Here is a 16,877-nt window from a genome sequence, read left to right as displayed (position 1 = left end):
ATTTGTGTATACAAGCAATGGCATAGTATGGCTGAGAAAAACTTGTAAGATCAGGGAATTTAAATTTTTGTAGAACTTTTGCAAAAATAGGGAATATGCAAAGAAAGAAAATTTCAATAATCTATATTTCCCACAATTCCAAAAACTGATGTTAACATTTTGGTGTACTTCAACAGAATAGACAGCAGTGTGAATGTTGTTTTATTATGTTCTTTGGAATTTGTTGATAGACTCATAAGCATTTTGCAATATTATTAAGTATTTTCCTGACATGATTTTTGTATGGCTCTGTGTAGTACTGTGTGGTTTCAGTTGATTTATTTAATCTCCTACTGTAAGTTAATTATGTTGTTTCCAATTTTTGAAAAAATCATCATTCAGTGTTAAATTAGAGAAGTTTTAAATTCTTTTCATTATTGAGCCGGCGCCGTGGCTCAATAGGCTAATCCTCCACCTTGCGGCGCCGGCACACCGGGTTCTAGTCCCGGTTGGGGCGCCGGATTCTGTCCCGGTTGCCCCTCTTCCAGGCCAGCTCTCTGCTATGGCCAGGGAGTGCAGTGGAGGATGGCCCAGGTGCTTGGGCCCTGCACCCCATGGGAGACCAGGAAAAAGCACCTGGATCCTGGCTCCTGCCATCGGATCAGCGCGGTGCGCCGGCTGCAGCGGCGGCCATTGGAGGGTGATCCAAAGGCAAAGGAAGACCTTTCTCTCTCTGTCTCTCTCTCTCACTGTCCACTCTGCCTGTCAAAAATAAAAATAAAAAAAAAAATTCTTTTCATTATTGATTCTCCTGACAATCGTACAAAAGTTTGTATTTTCATCTGTATTCACTGAGGAAGGGGTATGGCCTCTAGAGACTCAGAGCCCCAGTCCGTACCTTCCCCTGGCTTCTCACTGCGTAATGAAGTGCAGGTGGCAACAAGAGTGTGGGTGGGAAGAGAGGCAGAGAAAGAGAGAACTCTCTTTACAGCATATGTAGAAAACAGGTTCTGCTAATGTAGCCTAGGATTTATGGAGGTGAGCCCTAGAGGTTTTAGCCTTTGTCAGCATCAGAATGAAAGAAGCCTTGAAATGCTCTTGCCAAATGCCAGCTTTTATAATCAGGTAAAAAAAAAAAAAAAAAAAAGTCGCCGTTTACTATACAGTACTTAAAGAGCCAATTAAAATACAGGTTATCACTGTTAGCTGATTTATTATATCGTATTCATTCTTTGCATTTTTCAATATATACTGAGGCTTTGTGCTAGAAATAGAAAATGTAGAAAAGCATAAAATATTGTTTACATTTGTCTTATTTGATACTCATGAATTCGACCTTGAATGTTTAATAGTTCAGTTTTTGTGCTTATGTTGCCTTCTTGGTTTGCACAACGCTATCATACTTAGAATTTCTCTAAAGCAACTTGGAAGTCATTTAATTAATCTGAAAGCTCATACATAGCTGTTGAGCCATTTAAGCGCACTGTGATTAGTGTTCTGCTCATACGTGGCATCAGATATACAACAATCTCATTAAAGACTATTTGTGTTTATGGATTTAGTACACCACATCACTAGCTGATTTTAAGACTCATGTATAATTTTTGGTAGCTAATGAGAAGCCACTGGGCTTAGTGGGTCTGCTAGAGCTTAGTGGTTGCAGATCATCCAGCGTCTTCCTCTGAAATACTTGAACTTATGGCAGAGGGCTTAGCAGTACAGTGTGGAGACAGACATGGGTAGTATTGTCTTCCAGGAGTCCTGTCTCAGTGACTCTGCCAGATTAGCTTTGGGTATCTATTATTTTAAAGGAGATAATTGGGTTCTTGGTAGTTTAAAGCCAATGTATGTAGAGGGAATGATGCATTAGTCTCGAGTCTCAGGTACTTCCGGATCTCAGCATTCCGTGTTTTCACATGGGACTAACAGTAGGGACATTATTCTCTTGTCATAATTAGGACTGCTTGAGCAAACAAAAGAATGTTTTTGATTATAAATGTCGCTCCCCATCTTCGTGGAGGAACGACACAGGACCCTGCGCTGTTCTTTCATCTGCTCGGCCCTCCCCGGGTTTGCTGCTGGTTCTTCCCGGGGTGGCTACTGTCCCTTCCACCTCCGTGGAAGGGCGGTTCCCCCTGGCCACTTTCCCCACTTCCGCAGGGGAGCGGCACACCGCCGGCCGGCTCTCTCGGGGGCTGCACAGGTGTTCCCCTTAGATGTTCCTCTTAGATGTTCCTGGTGCATGCCATCTCTCTCCTCCTTTATAGTCCTCCTCTGCCAATCCCAACTCGGCTGCCCACACGCCGAGTACGCTGCTCTCCTCCAATCAGGAGCAAGTCCTACAGTTTATTGGTTGAACTGGAGGCAGCTGTGCAGAAGCTGTTTACTTCTCTCCCAGCGCCATATTGTGGGAGAGCAGATGCATAGAATAAGTCTTAATTCCAGTAACTCAGTCCAGTCCGGGCTGCTCCCCACACTCATGTATAATTTTTGGTAGCTAATGAGAAGCCACTGGGCTTAGTGGGTCTGCTAGAGCTTAGTGGTTGCAGATCATCCAGCGTCTTCCTCTGAAATACTTGAACTTATGGCAGAGGGCTTAGCAGTACAGTGTGGAGACAGACATGGGTAGTATTGTCTTCCAGGAGTCTTGTCTCAGTGACTCTGCCAGATTAGCTTTGGGTATCTATTATTTTAAAGGAGATAATTGGGTTCTTGGTAGTTTAAAGCCAATGTATGTAGAGGGAATGATGCATTAGTCTCGAGTCTCAGGTACTTCCGGATCTCAGCATTCCGTGTTTTCACATGGGACTAACAGTAGGGACATTATTCTCTTGTCATAATTAGGACTGCTTGAGCAAACAAAAGAATGTTTTTGATTATAAAACTTAGGTTTCCTTGGAGACATCATCTTTTCCCATGGCATTTTCAGGAGCCAGACGTCTATCAGCCTGTGAGGGGCAAGTTTGGCTAGCTATTCCTTGCAAAGTTTTGGAAATGCTATTATTATACAGGGAATGAGGAACTCAAACTGAGGGGACCATGCTGCTTGTGTATTTTAAGTTTAAATAATGAGATTTCAAACAAGAACAACTGTTGCCCACTGGCCAAAATTCAAGGTAACTGATTACTGCTGCTGGCATCTGAAGATACAGAGTTCTTTAGACCACTAAGGATGTGATTTCAAATGGATAACTTTTCAGTCAGTGAATTAAAAAGTATCTTAAATGTTAGTATTTGCTAAGACATTTATTAAAAATACTGTAGGCCGGCGCCGCGGCTCACTAGGCTAATCCTCCGCCTGCGGTGCCGGCACACTGCGTTCTAGTCCAGGTCGGGGCGCCGGATTCTGTCCCGGTTGCTCCTCTTCCAGGCCAGCTCTCTGCTGTGGCCCAGAAGGGCAGTGGAGGATGGCCCAGGTGCTTGGGCCCTGCACCCCATGGGAGACCAGGAGAAGTACCTGGCTCCTGCCATCGGATCAGCGCGGTGTGCCGGCCGCAGCGGCCATTGGAGGGTGAACCAACGGCAAAGGAAGACCTTTCTCTCTGTCTGTCTCTCTCTCAGTGTCCACTCTGCCTGTCAAAAAAAAAAAAAAAAAAATACTGTACCTTGTAGCCATATTGAAATACATTTTGGACATATTTTCAGCTTGCAGCACTGCACATCTGCAATGCTTCCTGTTTATTCCCGAGGCAGTCCGATTTGCAGACGGGAAGGAATGGTTGCCAGAGAAGTAAAGGGAAGATTGCAGTTGTGTTGCTGAGCTGTCCATTCAGAAATGGCTGGGGTGGTGAATTTTATGTTTTTTTTATCACAATACAAATATTTTCCAATTTATATATTTTTATTCACTAGGGCAAAATTACTAGAAAGTGAAGCCGTGAACGAGAACCTCCGGAAAAACTTGACGAGAGCCACAGCAAGATCGCCGTATTTCAGTGGATCGGCCACGTTCTCTCCCACTATATTATCCTCAGACAAAGAGACGATTGAAATCATAGATCTAGCAAAGAAAGACTTAGAGAAGCTGAAAAGGAAGGAAAGGAAGAAGAAAAGAAGGTAGTAATATAAAATGACCACTATGTGAATCATGTCTTTTTTTGTTGTTGGATTATTTAAATTTGCAGTTACAATGGGTATGTGTAGTCTTATATGACATAAATCATTTAAGTTAACTGACAATGACAAGTATATACTGTTTTATGCCCTATCTCAACATATATGTAAGAAAAATAAGTTGAGGATAAAAGTATGGTAATGAATTTTATTTAGGCTGTGACAGGTAAAATTATTATTAGTTCTTTTATTTCTCCTAATACCTGCTTATGCATTCCATTCATCTTGTGTGCAAAGCTTGCTGGATCATTACAACTCAGTGTTTTTTGTTTTTTTTTTTTCCCATTTCCTAAAGCAATTAACTGGTCTCATGGCTATTCTCATTCCATTGTAGATTAGTTTAACTAAAGGCTAAACTAATCCATCAGAATGTCATATAACGTCATTTGCTGTCTTTCGTTCTTTCTGTAGGGCTTCTTATTTGATTATGCAAGAGTTGCTCAGGGTATATTAGGCTTTCCGAATCTTCCAGCCAAGAGTCCCTCCGCTTTTCCCCACTTTTGGAGGCTTTCTCTTCCTTGCATCCTGATAATATCTCCCTTTGAAATCAGCTGGGTGTAGAGAAGCAGAAGATGAGAATCTGACCACTTGTGATGTGTGAGTGGTTAAATATTCATAATTTCTTTACATGCTTAAGCATTGATTCTGTGGTGCAGTCGTCATTTACTGAGCATGTTTAGAACATGCCAGTCAAATTCAATTTAAGCATTTTTGGCTAGATATTCAAAAGGAGACAAAGCCCTCTTGTCACATGGTTTGTTACAGAGGGAGTGCTTTATGGAATGATTGTTGTCACTTATTGCCTGCTGCTTTGCTTACCTGATGTAGAATTTTATTGAGGTAACCAGGCAAGGCAGTTCATTCTTGAATAGTCCATAGATCAAAGTCAAGGGAAGCTTAATTGACTCTGCTTTGTGTCCTTGAGCAAAAATGAGTGATTAGCATAATTAAAACAAGGAGTTACACTCTTATGGTTAGGAGGCATTGCCATTGGAATTGCATTCTTGAGATATTAATGTCTTAATAGGTGTTTCTCATGGCTGACTGACTATGGCAGCATTAAGAAATGTATAATGATTAGCTCTCCTCTTTTGGATGGCAATTAAGGCTGAAGTAATGATCCTAGGATTACTGAAACCAGTGTTTCCCAACATACTGCTTGAGTGACGTGAGACTTTTGCACATGACTTATCATTGACTTGTAAAATCTGATTCTGTAGTTGGTAAAAATGGCAAATGCAAGGACCTGCTTGTAAGTGCTAGGTGGCTTGTGTTCAGGAATAACAAATGAATATAAGCAAAGGAATATTTTTCAAGGTCTTGAACTGATTTTGCCCTTTCCTTTTGAGGTAAGTTTAGAGATACTGCCTTAATCATCTGTTGAGTTTGAGAAGTGGAAAATCGATAGAATGCTGCTTTGGTCATATTTATGGTGGTGATAGGTGTCCCAAATTAATACCTTTGGTTAAGGTTTTTTCTTTTTTCTTTTTTTTTTGTGACAAAGAATGCTAACAAACATTTTAAACTGATAGATAGTACTATGGAAATACACATAATTATTATGATGTGTCTTGGTGCTTTATTATAAACTGCTATCCTTTGTAAGGTCAATAAAATTTAAAAAGATAGTAGTTATATCAAAATGGAAAGTTATGACTAATTCAATGATTATGATACATATTAATTATTATGATAAAAATAATAGTAAATGCTAATAGAACTCACTAAGCAGTTAGATTTAAATGTAAATTTAAGTATTTAAGTACAATATTTTCTCAGAAAAAAATAAGTTATTTCCTAACAAAAGGGTAAGGCCTAGAAGAAGTGACAGCTTAGACTGAGAAGAATTACCACTTCCCCCAATTAGTGCTCCTATAGAATGCTTTTGAAAATGGTCTATCAGTCATTTTCAAACACATCATATAGTGTATCTTTGAAAAACTGCCACCTATTTGATTTCTGAGCCTAACAAATTTACCTTATATTTTTAAAATATTATGTACAAATACTATGTTTTATAAAAGTATTGAGGGGGGCAGTTTATGAATTCATATTACTATTTATAAAAATGCGTAGAATTTAATTGAGTTTGCCTTACCACACTAAACTGAAATGTTCTATATGAAAAATAAATATTATTTTACTGAGTTTGATAAAGCATTTAGCTCATCATATTTTGGTCCTAATAACTTTTGAAGCATGTCATGTGAGTTCCCATTTTAAAAATATGGACAAGCAATCGCTTCTTGGCCTTTTGGCTAAGAGCAAGTGTGTAAAAATATGGACAAACAATATAGTCAAACAGTAATTAAAAAAAAAAAAGCAGTAAGCCAAGAGTCCAGAAGTGTTTAGATGACAGCAGCTTTACGGAGTGAGGACTGAGTGTTCTGGGAGCATTGCCTGGGTATGGTAGCTCCTGTCTGGAGGGGTAGATTTTGGTTGAGTTGTATTGCATGTCTCATATATATCTCTTTTATCAGGAGGACATTGCAAAGTTCCAAGTTTCAGTTCATTAAAAAATTAGTTGTTGGGGAGTTCAGACTAATTTTTCTCTAGAACATGTTATAGATACGTGACGTCTAGCTCACTAACACAAAATGATTTTTGCACATTTTGTAGTGTGGTAACCGCAATTTAGCAGGGAGTAGGAAAGGTCAAATAGAATAAAGAAATCTTCCCTTTGGTGAGTGACAGCCAATCTTCGGGGAAACAAATTGTGAGTTTCTGCTTTAGTCTTTTGTTCTTGCTGATGTTCTGTGGCCAGCGCTGCCCTGACCTGTGCCTCCCTCCCGCTGTCCACTCCTCACCCAAGTTGGCCTCCACCCATCGTCCATTCCCCAGAATGCTCCCGATTTCAGAGTTATCTACTTTTATTCTTTATCTTCAGGAGCAAAGCCATCTGAGTGAAGGAAATTCGCACCACTGGAAATGACTGATGGCTAATGAGCATCCTTTCTAAGTTGTTTATAACTTTTGAAAAGGATCCCTGAATCCACATGGTGAAATTTTGGGCAGTATAACTTAATGAAAGAAAAAAAAAAAAGAATCAAACACAGTAGGGAAGATGTTTCCCCATCTTTTGTCTTGGAGTTTCTAAACCTCATCTGGGACTTGACTTCCGGACTGGGCTCTGGGAAGCTACTCTGACTTTTATGGCTATGTCCCTGTTTCCTTTGGCTCCATGTTGTTCAGGGCATCCTTGTTGTCTAATGTATTTTACTTTGTGTAGTTGGTTTCAGCTGTAGTAGTCTCAGGAGTTGGTGGGAGGAGGAGCAGCTGGCTCATTGATGACAAAAGTCATGCTTGAGTTTCAGGAGCTTGCCCCCAGTCCTCTTTACCTCAGTTTCATCATCTTCTGCCACTGTCTTTGTCAAAGGTGTAATTGGTAGCAAATGATGAGGTTTTAAGGGTTACACTTCTGCTTGTTTAGTGCTCGTTTTCTGTTGAGCTGTAAAATGAACCAAAGGTGTAGAGATAGGAAAACAAGGGTCCAGGGGTCATGGGTGTCATTTTAGCCAGGTTATTTACCTTTAATTAATTGAAGAGACTTTACTTATTGTTCAAGTACACAAATGTTAAAAGTGATTGGTGAGATTGGTCTCTGTCTCTCACCTGCTACAGAAGAAGGGCTAGCAAAAAAACTGAGCTCCACTAAATTATGGAGAAGTGTCAGGGCATTAGATTATTTCTCTGCCCCTCAACTGTCTTTATGAACTGTTGATTGTAATTTTTAAAAGATTTATTTATGTATTTGAAAGGCAGTGTTAGAGGGAGAGAGAGAGAGAGAGAGAGAAAGAGAGACCGACCTTCCATTTGCTGATTCACTCCCCAATGGCTTCAGTGGCTGGAGATGGGTCAGGCTGAAGCCAGGAGCCTGGAGCTTCTTCTGGGTCTCCAATATGGGTGCAGGGACCCAAACATTTAGGCCATCTTCCACTACATTCCTAGGTGCATTAGTAGAGAGCAGGATCTGAAGTCTTGAACCGATGCCCGTGTGGGATGCTGGCATCTTAGGCAGCAGCTTTATCCATTACACCACAATGCTGGCTCCAATTGTAATTTGTCTTTTTTTTTTTTTTAAGATTTATTTATTTATTGGAAAGTCAGAGTTACACAGAGAGAGGAAAGACAGAGAGAGAGAGAGGTCTTCCATCCAATGGTTTACTCCCCAATTGGCGACAACGACTGGAGCTGGGTCGATCCAAAGCCAAGAGCCAGGAGCTTCTGCCTGGTCTCCCACAAGGGTGCAGGGGCCCAAGGAGTTGGGCCATCTTCTACTGCTTTTCCAGGCCATAGCAGAGAGCTGGATCAGAAGTGGAGCAGCCAGGTCTCGAACCAGCGCCCATATGGATACCGGCGCTTCAGGCCAGGGCGTTAATACACTGAGCCACAGCACCAGCCCCATAATTTGTCTTTAAAGATTTATGTATTTAAAAGCAGAGTTACAGATAGGTGGGGGGGGGGAGGTTGAGAGAGAGAGAGAGAGAGAGAGCGAGAGATGTATCCATCCACTGGTTCAGTCCCCAAAGGGCTGCAATGGCTGGAGCTGTGTCAGTCCAAAACCAGGAGCCAGGAGCCTCTTCCAGGTTTCCCACGTAGGTACAGGCACCCAAGGACTTGAGCCATCTTCCACTGCTTTCCCAGGCACGTTAGCAGAGAGCTGTATGGGAAGTGGAGCAGCCAGGACTCAAACCAGTACCCATATGGGATGCCAGCATCACAGGTGGCTCCTTTACCTGCTATGCCACAGTGCTGCCCTCAATTGTAATGTTTTTTAAAGGCAATCAGGAAGGCATTTAAAGCTTATTTATTAGCTCATGTCATTTATACATTTTGACATAGCTCTCTTGTGTAAGGTAAAAAAAAAATTTCTTTATGTCGAAAACAGAAAATTTCAGCTCTCCACCAGGGACCCAGGTCTTTTGGGACTTGATAGCTTATTATCATCAGTCTAAGCCTGCTTGCTCAATCTAAGCCCAGTTTAGATGTAAATATTGTTTCCTTTTGTGTGTGTGTTTGGACAAAGAAAATTTATCAGCTACACATTCAGTCCCTTATTTTGGATATCTAGCTTTAAATGACTTGGAACATGAAAGAGTTCACTTGTCTATCAGACTGCACTCTGTTTGCATCGAGTGACCCTGGTTGAAACTGTAGAAACACACAGATTTCTCTCCTTTTCTAGTTTTAGGACTAGACCATGATCCTGGGTAGATGTTGGTCTGCATACTTACTTCTCAGAAAGATGGCTAGCCTCGTATTTTCATCGCTCTGTAGAGTGTGACTGTGAGAAATGGCCACAGACCCGTGAATAAAAATCCTGTGTGAGCACACTTTTTTTTTTTTTTTTTTTTACAGGCAGAGTGGACAGTGAGAGAGAGGGAGACAGAGAGAAAGGTCTTCCTTTTGTTGTTGGTTTACCCTCCAATGGCCACCGCGGCCGATCCGAAGGCAGGAGCCAGGTGCTTCTCCTGGTCTCCCATGGGGTGCAGGGCCCAAGCACTTGGGCCATCCTCCACTGCCCTCCCGGGCCACAGCAGAGAGCTGGCCTGGAAGGGGGGCAGCCTGGACAGAATCCGACCGGGACTAGAACCCAGTGTGCCGGCGCCGCAAGGTGGAGGATTAGCCTAGTGAGCCGCGGTGCCGGCCATGAGCACACTTATGAAGTCAATATGAGAAAAATAGTCTTGATGAAATAATGCCTTCTTGGCTCAGTCACTTCATGTCATAAATACTGGTGATTCCAACGATAGTTTTGGAATTGGAGCGGAAGGATGCTGTATCCGTATTGATACATGATCATCGGAGCCTAGCACATCTATCCTTTTGTCTATGCAACAAATCCTGGTATACAGTACGTTTCACTGAGTGACGATCCCCCATGCTTGTGTGCTGGATATTGATTAAATTATACTGCAAATGAACTGAATCTAAAGTCAGACTTTTCTGATGCAAAAATCCCTTATTAGTGGAAAGTACTGTATTCCCCGTTTTTTAAAACTTTGCCTTAGATACTTCCTTTTGGTAGGTGATTTATGACAATATAATAAAATCTTTAACCTTAATATTATGAGATTTTATTTCTAATTAATAAATCACAGTTTTTCGTTGACTTCATAACAACCATACTCATTTGCCTGTCATACCATTTCATGTATAATTTTGAAATAGAATTTATTTTTTAGATTTAATGTTCACATGTAAATATTAAAATTGAAAATGCATTTTCAAGAGTAGAATCCTAGTATGTAGTGTTAGTGATATTTTCATGTTATGGTATAAAGGCATTACTTTGTGAAATTGTTTTAATGATGCTGTGAAAAGATCTTCTGTAAAGGTATAAACAGAGGAGGATCTTATTGAAAGCAGGCTTTTTGAGAAGCTGACAAAAAAGTTCGTTATACAATGATAAGTTCAATGGCATCCCATGATCAGTGACCATGAGACTGCATTGTAATGTTGAACTGGTCAACTGAGAGGCTGTATACTCTTCTTAAACTCAATGCTGCATGATTTCCTACTTACTTTTTATTCATTCAAAATGTATTGCCTTTTTACTGTGTATTGTCCTTTGATGATATCTTTTAAAATTCATTTTGAAGTCTTCAAGCTCATGTATCATTTTTACCTCCTCACCACTCTCGCCTTTTACTGTCGGGTTTGTCCTTCATTGGCTTGGCCTTCCAATACTGTGCCCCGTGATTTTGAAGGCTACAGAAACTTGAGGAAAGCAGTCGAGAAGAAAGAAGGTTGGAATATTTCCCAGGTTTTTCATTAAAATGTCATTTGCATACTTAGTTGCCATTCACAAGAAGATGTATTATAGAATTATAGATTGTTTCAGACTAGATAAACTGGGTGCTCCTAAAAGAAATGATGACTTTATAAAAATGACATGTCAAAGCAAATTTTAACAATGTACTTTTAAGGAACAAAACCTTCACCAGTTATTTGAATCTAAATTCAGGCAATTTCATGTGATTTCCAGATATCATAATTATGATAATAAATTACCTTTTCTACTCTAAAAATGACCAAGAAAATACAATATGATTAATAAAAAATCAGTAATTATTTATTATTCAGAAACTTGTGAGCAGGGTGGAAGTTATAACTGGGGTAGGAATTGACATTTTGCTTCTGTGTGTGCGGTCATGGGTGTACCCCTCCCTCCTCTCTCCTTTACTTGATGTAATCTTGTCAGAAAACAACATTAAAATGGCAACAAATCAAAAGGAAACTGTGGCCTTACTACAGTTAAAATTGCAAGGTATCCCTGAGGTTAAAATTTAAAAGCAATTTCTGCATTTAAAATGTATTTGAAGTGGGTATCAAAATCAGGAGTGTCACTTTTTTTTTTATGTTTGCAACGTGGGCAAATTCAGAAGCCAAATTTCTCTATATGATACTATTTCGCATTTTGCTTTTTTTTGGTATTGTGATTGTTAAAGCAAGTGGCAAGTAGTGTTTTATTTCTTAGCAGAACTTGTCCTCATAGATTTTTCTCAACTTAATTTTTCTAGATTAAATCATCAAAATGATTAAGAAAATAAAATCTCAAAAGAATACTTAAGTATTTTAGAAGAAATATGTTAGAAATTTCATCTATTTAAATAAGAATTTGAGAACTTTTGCTATTTGGTTAAGTGAATATCTTTAAATATTTTGATACTTAATGTTTTTATTTTCTGAAAATTACTTTATAATATACATTCCATAGTACAATTTCATATTTCATAATTTTTCTCATGTACATACTAATATTCCTTAAGTCTATAACTTTTTAAAAGTATTCTGCAACTTTGTAACTATCAGTAATACTAGAATTCACCTAACCAGTATACCCCTAGGAATACACATTTTCTACTGGAATTAAATTAAGCATTACAGTTATGGAATTTCTTCTTAATGAAAAGTCAAAATGAGGTGTCCTGTCAGAGCTGTGTGTGGACGCGTTTTATTCCCTGCAAGGCTCAGTCTTCAGTGTGCTGAGCGAGCAGAGCTCACGTGCGGCTCTACGTGAGCCCTGGAGGAGAGAGAGGGCAGTTGGTGTTCCAGGGCAGCCCTTCTCCTGGGCGTTTGATCCTCTGAAGAGTCTGGCTCAGGAGGACCGCGCTGGAGCCGGGGTTCTGCAGCTCCAGCAGCTCCTGGGTGTTGCAGGTGCTTTTCGCCTGTGAACTGAACTTTGAGCGCAAGATTCTGGAATATGGACCTGGGAGCCAGGACTCCTAGTGCGTCCCCTCCCGTGAATCAGCTCCCTCAGGCCACAGTTTCTTTTTTGTTTGCTAAATGAAAGGGTTAATCACCAATGTTCCTTCCAGCTCCCAAGATTCTGATTTTATATAAAGTGCAGATTTCAATATCTTCCTTTGCCACTTAGTTAACTTAGGTATCAATTTGCCTCAGTTTATCAAGGAAAACTTGAATATTTGAGTTAACAATGATTATACAATGATTATAATGTGTATTTTAAGAGTTTACACTTTAAGTGATTTGTTAAGATAAATTAAACGTGTAAAGTTATGACTGCTGATTCTTCTGCATCAGAGTGGTGTGAACAGCATATATGAGTTAAATTTACATGTAAGTGAAAATACTGTCATGTATTCAGAATGAGGGGGCCGTGTGGTTGTAACCCCAGCGGAAGGGAATTTGGCATGGACATAATGAAGGAACTGACAAGAATAGAAGCTGAGTGCTGCAGCAGTCGCAGGTGGGATAGGGCACTGCACAGGGGAGCAGGTAGCAAGCCCAGGGGCATGTCTACCTGACACAGTCCCTTCCCTAGCCCTCAGCCTCAGACCTTAACCCTTAGTGTGCAGCGCTGCTGGGGTATGTGTTGTTGGCCTTCTAATTTGGTGACTGGAGGAAGGGACCTTTTGCTATAGATTCTCAGCCTGAAATGCATGCTAGAATCTGCAGTCCTGACATATCATAAGCAACCCTAGTGACATTCTGTGTATCACATAACATTGTTTCCTGTCTGTCTTGAAGGCTTTTCCTACCTGGGTCTTGGTTTGCAAGTGTGTTTCTCTGTAGCACCATGAGTTAAGGGTAGTCATGGAGCCCTGTTACAATTTACCTGACTGCTCCAGCTGAGTCTGTTTTTTCGCATTCCTGCTGGTGTTTCCCCTTCAGTCGAGAGGTGCTGTCTTCCTTGCGTCTTTATGCACCTTTGGGCTGCACTGCTGTGCTCCAGTATCAGCTAGTACATGACACAAACTGAGATGTTTGTGCATAGTTTACAGGGATTGGTTTAATTAACAGGAACAGAGAGAATGCCAGGCCCTCTCAGGGATGTAGTGCTGAGCCAAACATAAATATCCCTGCCCCAGTGAGGCTTACAGTCTAGTGGAAAAGACAGAGAGTAAATACAACAAACTCCAAAGAATGCTTACAGGGAAAAATATTGAACCTCATGTTGCTCTGAGTACAAAAATATCTTAGAATAGAAGGCTAGAATTAAACTTTAGAGTTAAGGAATAATAACAGGGTATTAATGAGATTAATTTTTTTTGCTTTGAAGCTAAAAATAAATCCATAGTATTATTTAATATAACAGAAAGAAATGATGGCTGCTATGAATCTATTCTGATAGGGGTTTGAATTTCTTTCTAGAGGAATTTTATTTGGAGAATTATTGCCTTATTAGAGTATTCTTTTGATTCTTAGTGATTTGAAAATCTAGCACAAAAACAAATCTTCCTCAGATAGATTCACTCGAAGTTCACTTTCTTGGTGTTATTTAGCTTGATTAAATGTGGGAGTCTAGTGCGAGTCTGCTCCACTTCCGCTGCCTTCCCAGGCATGTAAGCAGAGAGCTGGATCGGACATGGAGCAGCCGGCATGCAAATTGGTGCCCATATGGGATGCTGGCATCGCAAGTGGCAGCTTACCCTGCTACGCCACATTGCTAGCCCTCAAAGACCCATTCCGGAGAACATAGTGAGAAGCAGCCCCTCTCTCTGCTGTTGGGAATGACATAAGAATAAAGTGTTTATGCTGATACTGGAAAGGGGGCACTCTGATGGGGTCCAGCCAGTGTCGACAAACTTACTGAGAGCAGGAGGATTTGGGGGCTTTAGATTTACCCTTAGTATTATTAGGGCATCAGTTGTTAGACCTTTGTATTAATATAGGAAAAGTTTAAGGTATTCAGATGAGAAAACAAAAATGTTTGTTTGATTTGTTTTGCAATTCGATTGCTTTGCATTGTGGTTAGTTGGTTGTTGCTGTGACTATTTCTTAGCTGTCTTATCAGATCTCATGCTTCAGGATGTAATCCATTCCTCAGTGTTTCTAGACATTTAGCCTTTCCCAGTGATATGAATCAGTGTACCATTGGTTGAGCAAGTTTTCTATTTTTCTCTGAAGCATTAGAAGCAATAGATGGGATAGCTTTGTGCAGTCAACTGACCAACTTTAATTTTTTTTCACATGTAGTTAATAGTTTTTAAAAATTTGATAGAAAAAATAATTTTCCTCTCCACTTTAACACTATACCTTTCCATTCCTTTTTTTTATTTTATTTTAGTGTGGCTAATAAGGAGGATAATACAGATACTGACCAGGAGAAGAAGGAAGACAAAGGGGTTTCAGAGAGAGAGAGTAATGAGCTGGAAGTGGTAAGTGGGAAAGAGTGAATGTGTGTGTTTTGGTCACTGGGTCAGGTTGCTCCTGGTTGCTGATGACTGTACGGTGTTGCATGTAGGGAAGGAAATGGTCTTCATGCATCTAGGTTGCACCACTTCCTTGAGGACTTCTTTCTTTAGAATGTGAGCTGTAAAATACTGGCAGTTCTGCCTGGTGTATTAGGAAGGCCGTGTGTGTGTGTGTGTGTGTGTGTGTGTGTTTATGAGAAAGAATGCCATGATGGATGAAATGCTCTTAGTTGTAAGATAAAATTATTAGTAATAAGGTGAAATTCTTGGCATAATGTTTGAACTGATGAAAAGTAGAAGTTCTATGTTTCTGTACTTTGTAGTCTGCATTCTCTTACTTAATGAGGTCACTGGTTTCTTTGCCAGTGTTGTGCTTTTAATGATTGCAAATCACCTTTTAGGAAGAGTGCCAAGAAGTGAGTGATCATGAGGATGAAGAAGAAGAGGAGGAGGAGGAGGAAGAGGACATGGAAGGGGGAGAAAGCTCTGATGATTCAGATTCCGAATCAGACGAAAAAGGTACTTGCACTCTCACGCAGGGCCAGACTTCAGTTGGTGGAGTTGTTTTGGCTTTCACAGAAAGCTTTTTTTATTTGCTTACAGTTTGAAGAATGATCTCTTTTATAAAAAAAAGTTATTTATTTATATAAAAGGACAGATTTCATTCACATATAAAGCTTTAAAAAGCATAGTGATGCTTCTCATCCTTCCTGCCTCACTGTTGCTACCCCTCTTTCTTCATTTTTTATTTTTCTCTTAATTTTTGTGATGGTATAATTTCAGTTTACTTTCTAATCACAAGCTTAACCCTCCACTAAATAAAGAAGTCAACAATAATTCAACCAGAAAGACCACTGGTCCTCAGCAGCATAGACAAGGTCCGTAAACGATAATCGAATCTCGAGATGCTGATTGCACTCTTCTACGTTACCTTTTTCTTACACTTTATCTATTAGTTGCCACAAAGAAAGCATCCATTTCACCTGTGATGAATGCAGCTTTTATTCGTCCTGACCCACTTGCGCCCTCCAAGGCACCTAAGCTTCATCTGCTTGGGTCAGGCGTTGTGTCGTTTGCACGTTTGTTTGGTACAGATAGCATCTGTTGTCCCTAATGGGAGCACTTTCTGTTCACCTTTTAGTTTTTCATTCTCCCAGAAAATCTCCCTAATAGCTACCAAGTAAATATCTGGATGTTGATGACGACTCTTTATGTTGTGGTTTGAAAGCTGGAATTATGATACTTCGGCATATTCCTAGTATTTTTATTTTCTTCCTTTATAAACAGCCAACTACCAAGCAGACTTAGCGAACATTACTTGTGAAATTGCCATTAAGCAAAAGCTGATTGATGAGCTAGAAAACAGCCAGAAGAGGCTGCAGACGCTGAAAAAGCAATATGAAGAGAAGCTGATGGTGCTGCAGCATAAGATCCGGGACACTCAGCTGGAGAGGGACCAGGTGCTTCAGAACCTGGGTGAGACTTCCCTGGGGTTCACCTGAAGGGTCAAGTGGAAGCAAGTGGGCTTTGCCTTCTTTTCCTGTAGAAGAAAAAAGTTAGAGTCACATTATGATTATTCTTTGCAAAGCAAAGTATGAGATTTTTTTTGAAAAATTATGTATGTCCCATCATGGTTCTCTAGCTGTATTAAATGTTAGTGTGCAAGTGGCCGTGTGATGCACTGGTTAAGTCTCTGCTTAGGACGCTTGCGTCCCATGTTGGATTCCAGTCATGGCTTCTTTCTCAGTTCCGGCTTTCTGTTATACATACTCTTGTCGGGAGGATGAAGGAGGTGTCTTCTCTGCCACTTATGTGGGAGGCCTGGCTTGAATTCCTGACTCCTGGCTTTGGCCTGGCCCATCTCTGGCCGTAGTGGCCATTTGGGGGGTGAACCAATGGAAGGAAGACCTTTCTCTCTGTCTCTCTCTCTCACTGTCTATAACTCTACCTGTCAAATAAAAATAAATAAATAAATAAATATTTAGGTATTATTGATTTGTCTCATTATGTTAAATATTATTGTTCTTTTTTAGTGCTATATAGGTATTTAAGTATTTTCATCTGTGTGTTTTTCTGTTTTATAATGGGTACATATTTATTTATTTATTATCAGTATAGAGTTAA

General features: G+C 40.1%; 1 protein-coding gene across 20 annotated transcripts in view; it reads left to right on the top strand.

Moving 5' to 3' along the window:
* KIF21A (kinesin family member 21A) overlaps positions 1 to 16,877 on the top strand; it is a 177,680-nt gene that overhangs the window by 117,733 nt on the left and 43,070 nt on the right. For 13 of the 20 annotated variants that reach the window (XM_070049648.1, XM_070049647.1, XM_070049642.1 and 10 more), the window contains exons 11-15: positions 3,832 to 4,035; positions 10,803 to 10,841; positions 14,627 to 14,717; positions 15,155 to 15,272; positions 16,041 to 16,229. In XM_070049648.1, the coding sequence (XP_069905749.1) occupies positions 3,832 to 4,035; positions 10,803 to 10,841; positions 14,627 to 14,717; positions 15,155 to 15,272; positions 16,041 to 16,229 (641 nt within the window). The remainder of the gene's footprint in view (positions 1 to 3,831; positions 4,036 to 10,802; positions 10,842 to 14,626; positions 14,718 to 15,154; positions 15,273 to 16,040; positions 16,230 to 16,877) is intronic. The other 7 variants (XM_070049638.1, XM_070049650.1, XM_070049636.1 and 4 more) reach the window with 1 other exon arrangement.

Source organism: Oryctolagus cuniculus, chromosome 9, assembly GCF_964237555.1.
Source record: "Oryctolagus cuniculus chromosome 9, mOryCun1.1, whole genome shotgun sequence".
Classification (NCBI taxonomy): Eukaryota; Metazoa; Chordata; class Mammalia; order Lagomorpha; family Leporidae; genus Oryctolagus; species Oryctolagus cuniculus.
The sequence above is the reverse complement of the archived record's forward strand: the minus strand, read 5'-3'. Positions and strand labels throughout refer to the sequence as shown.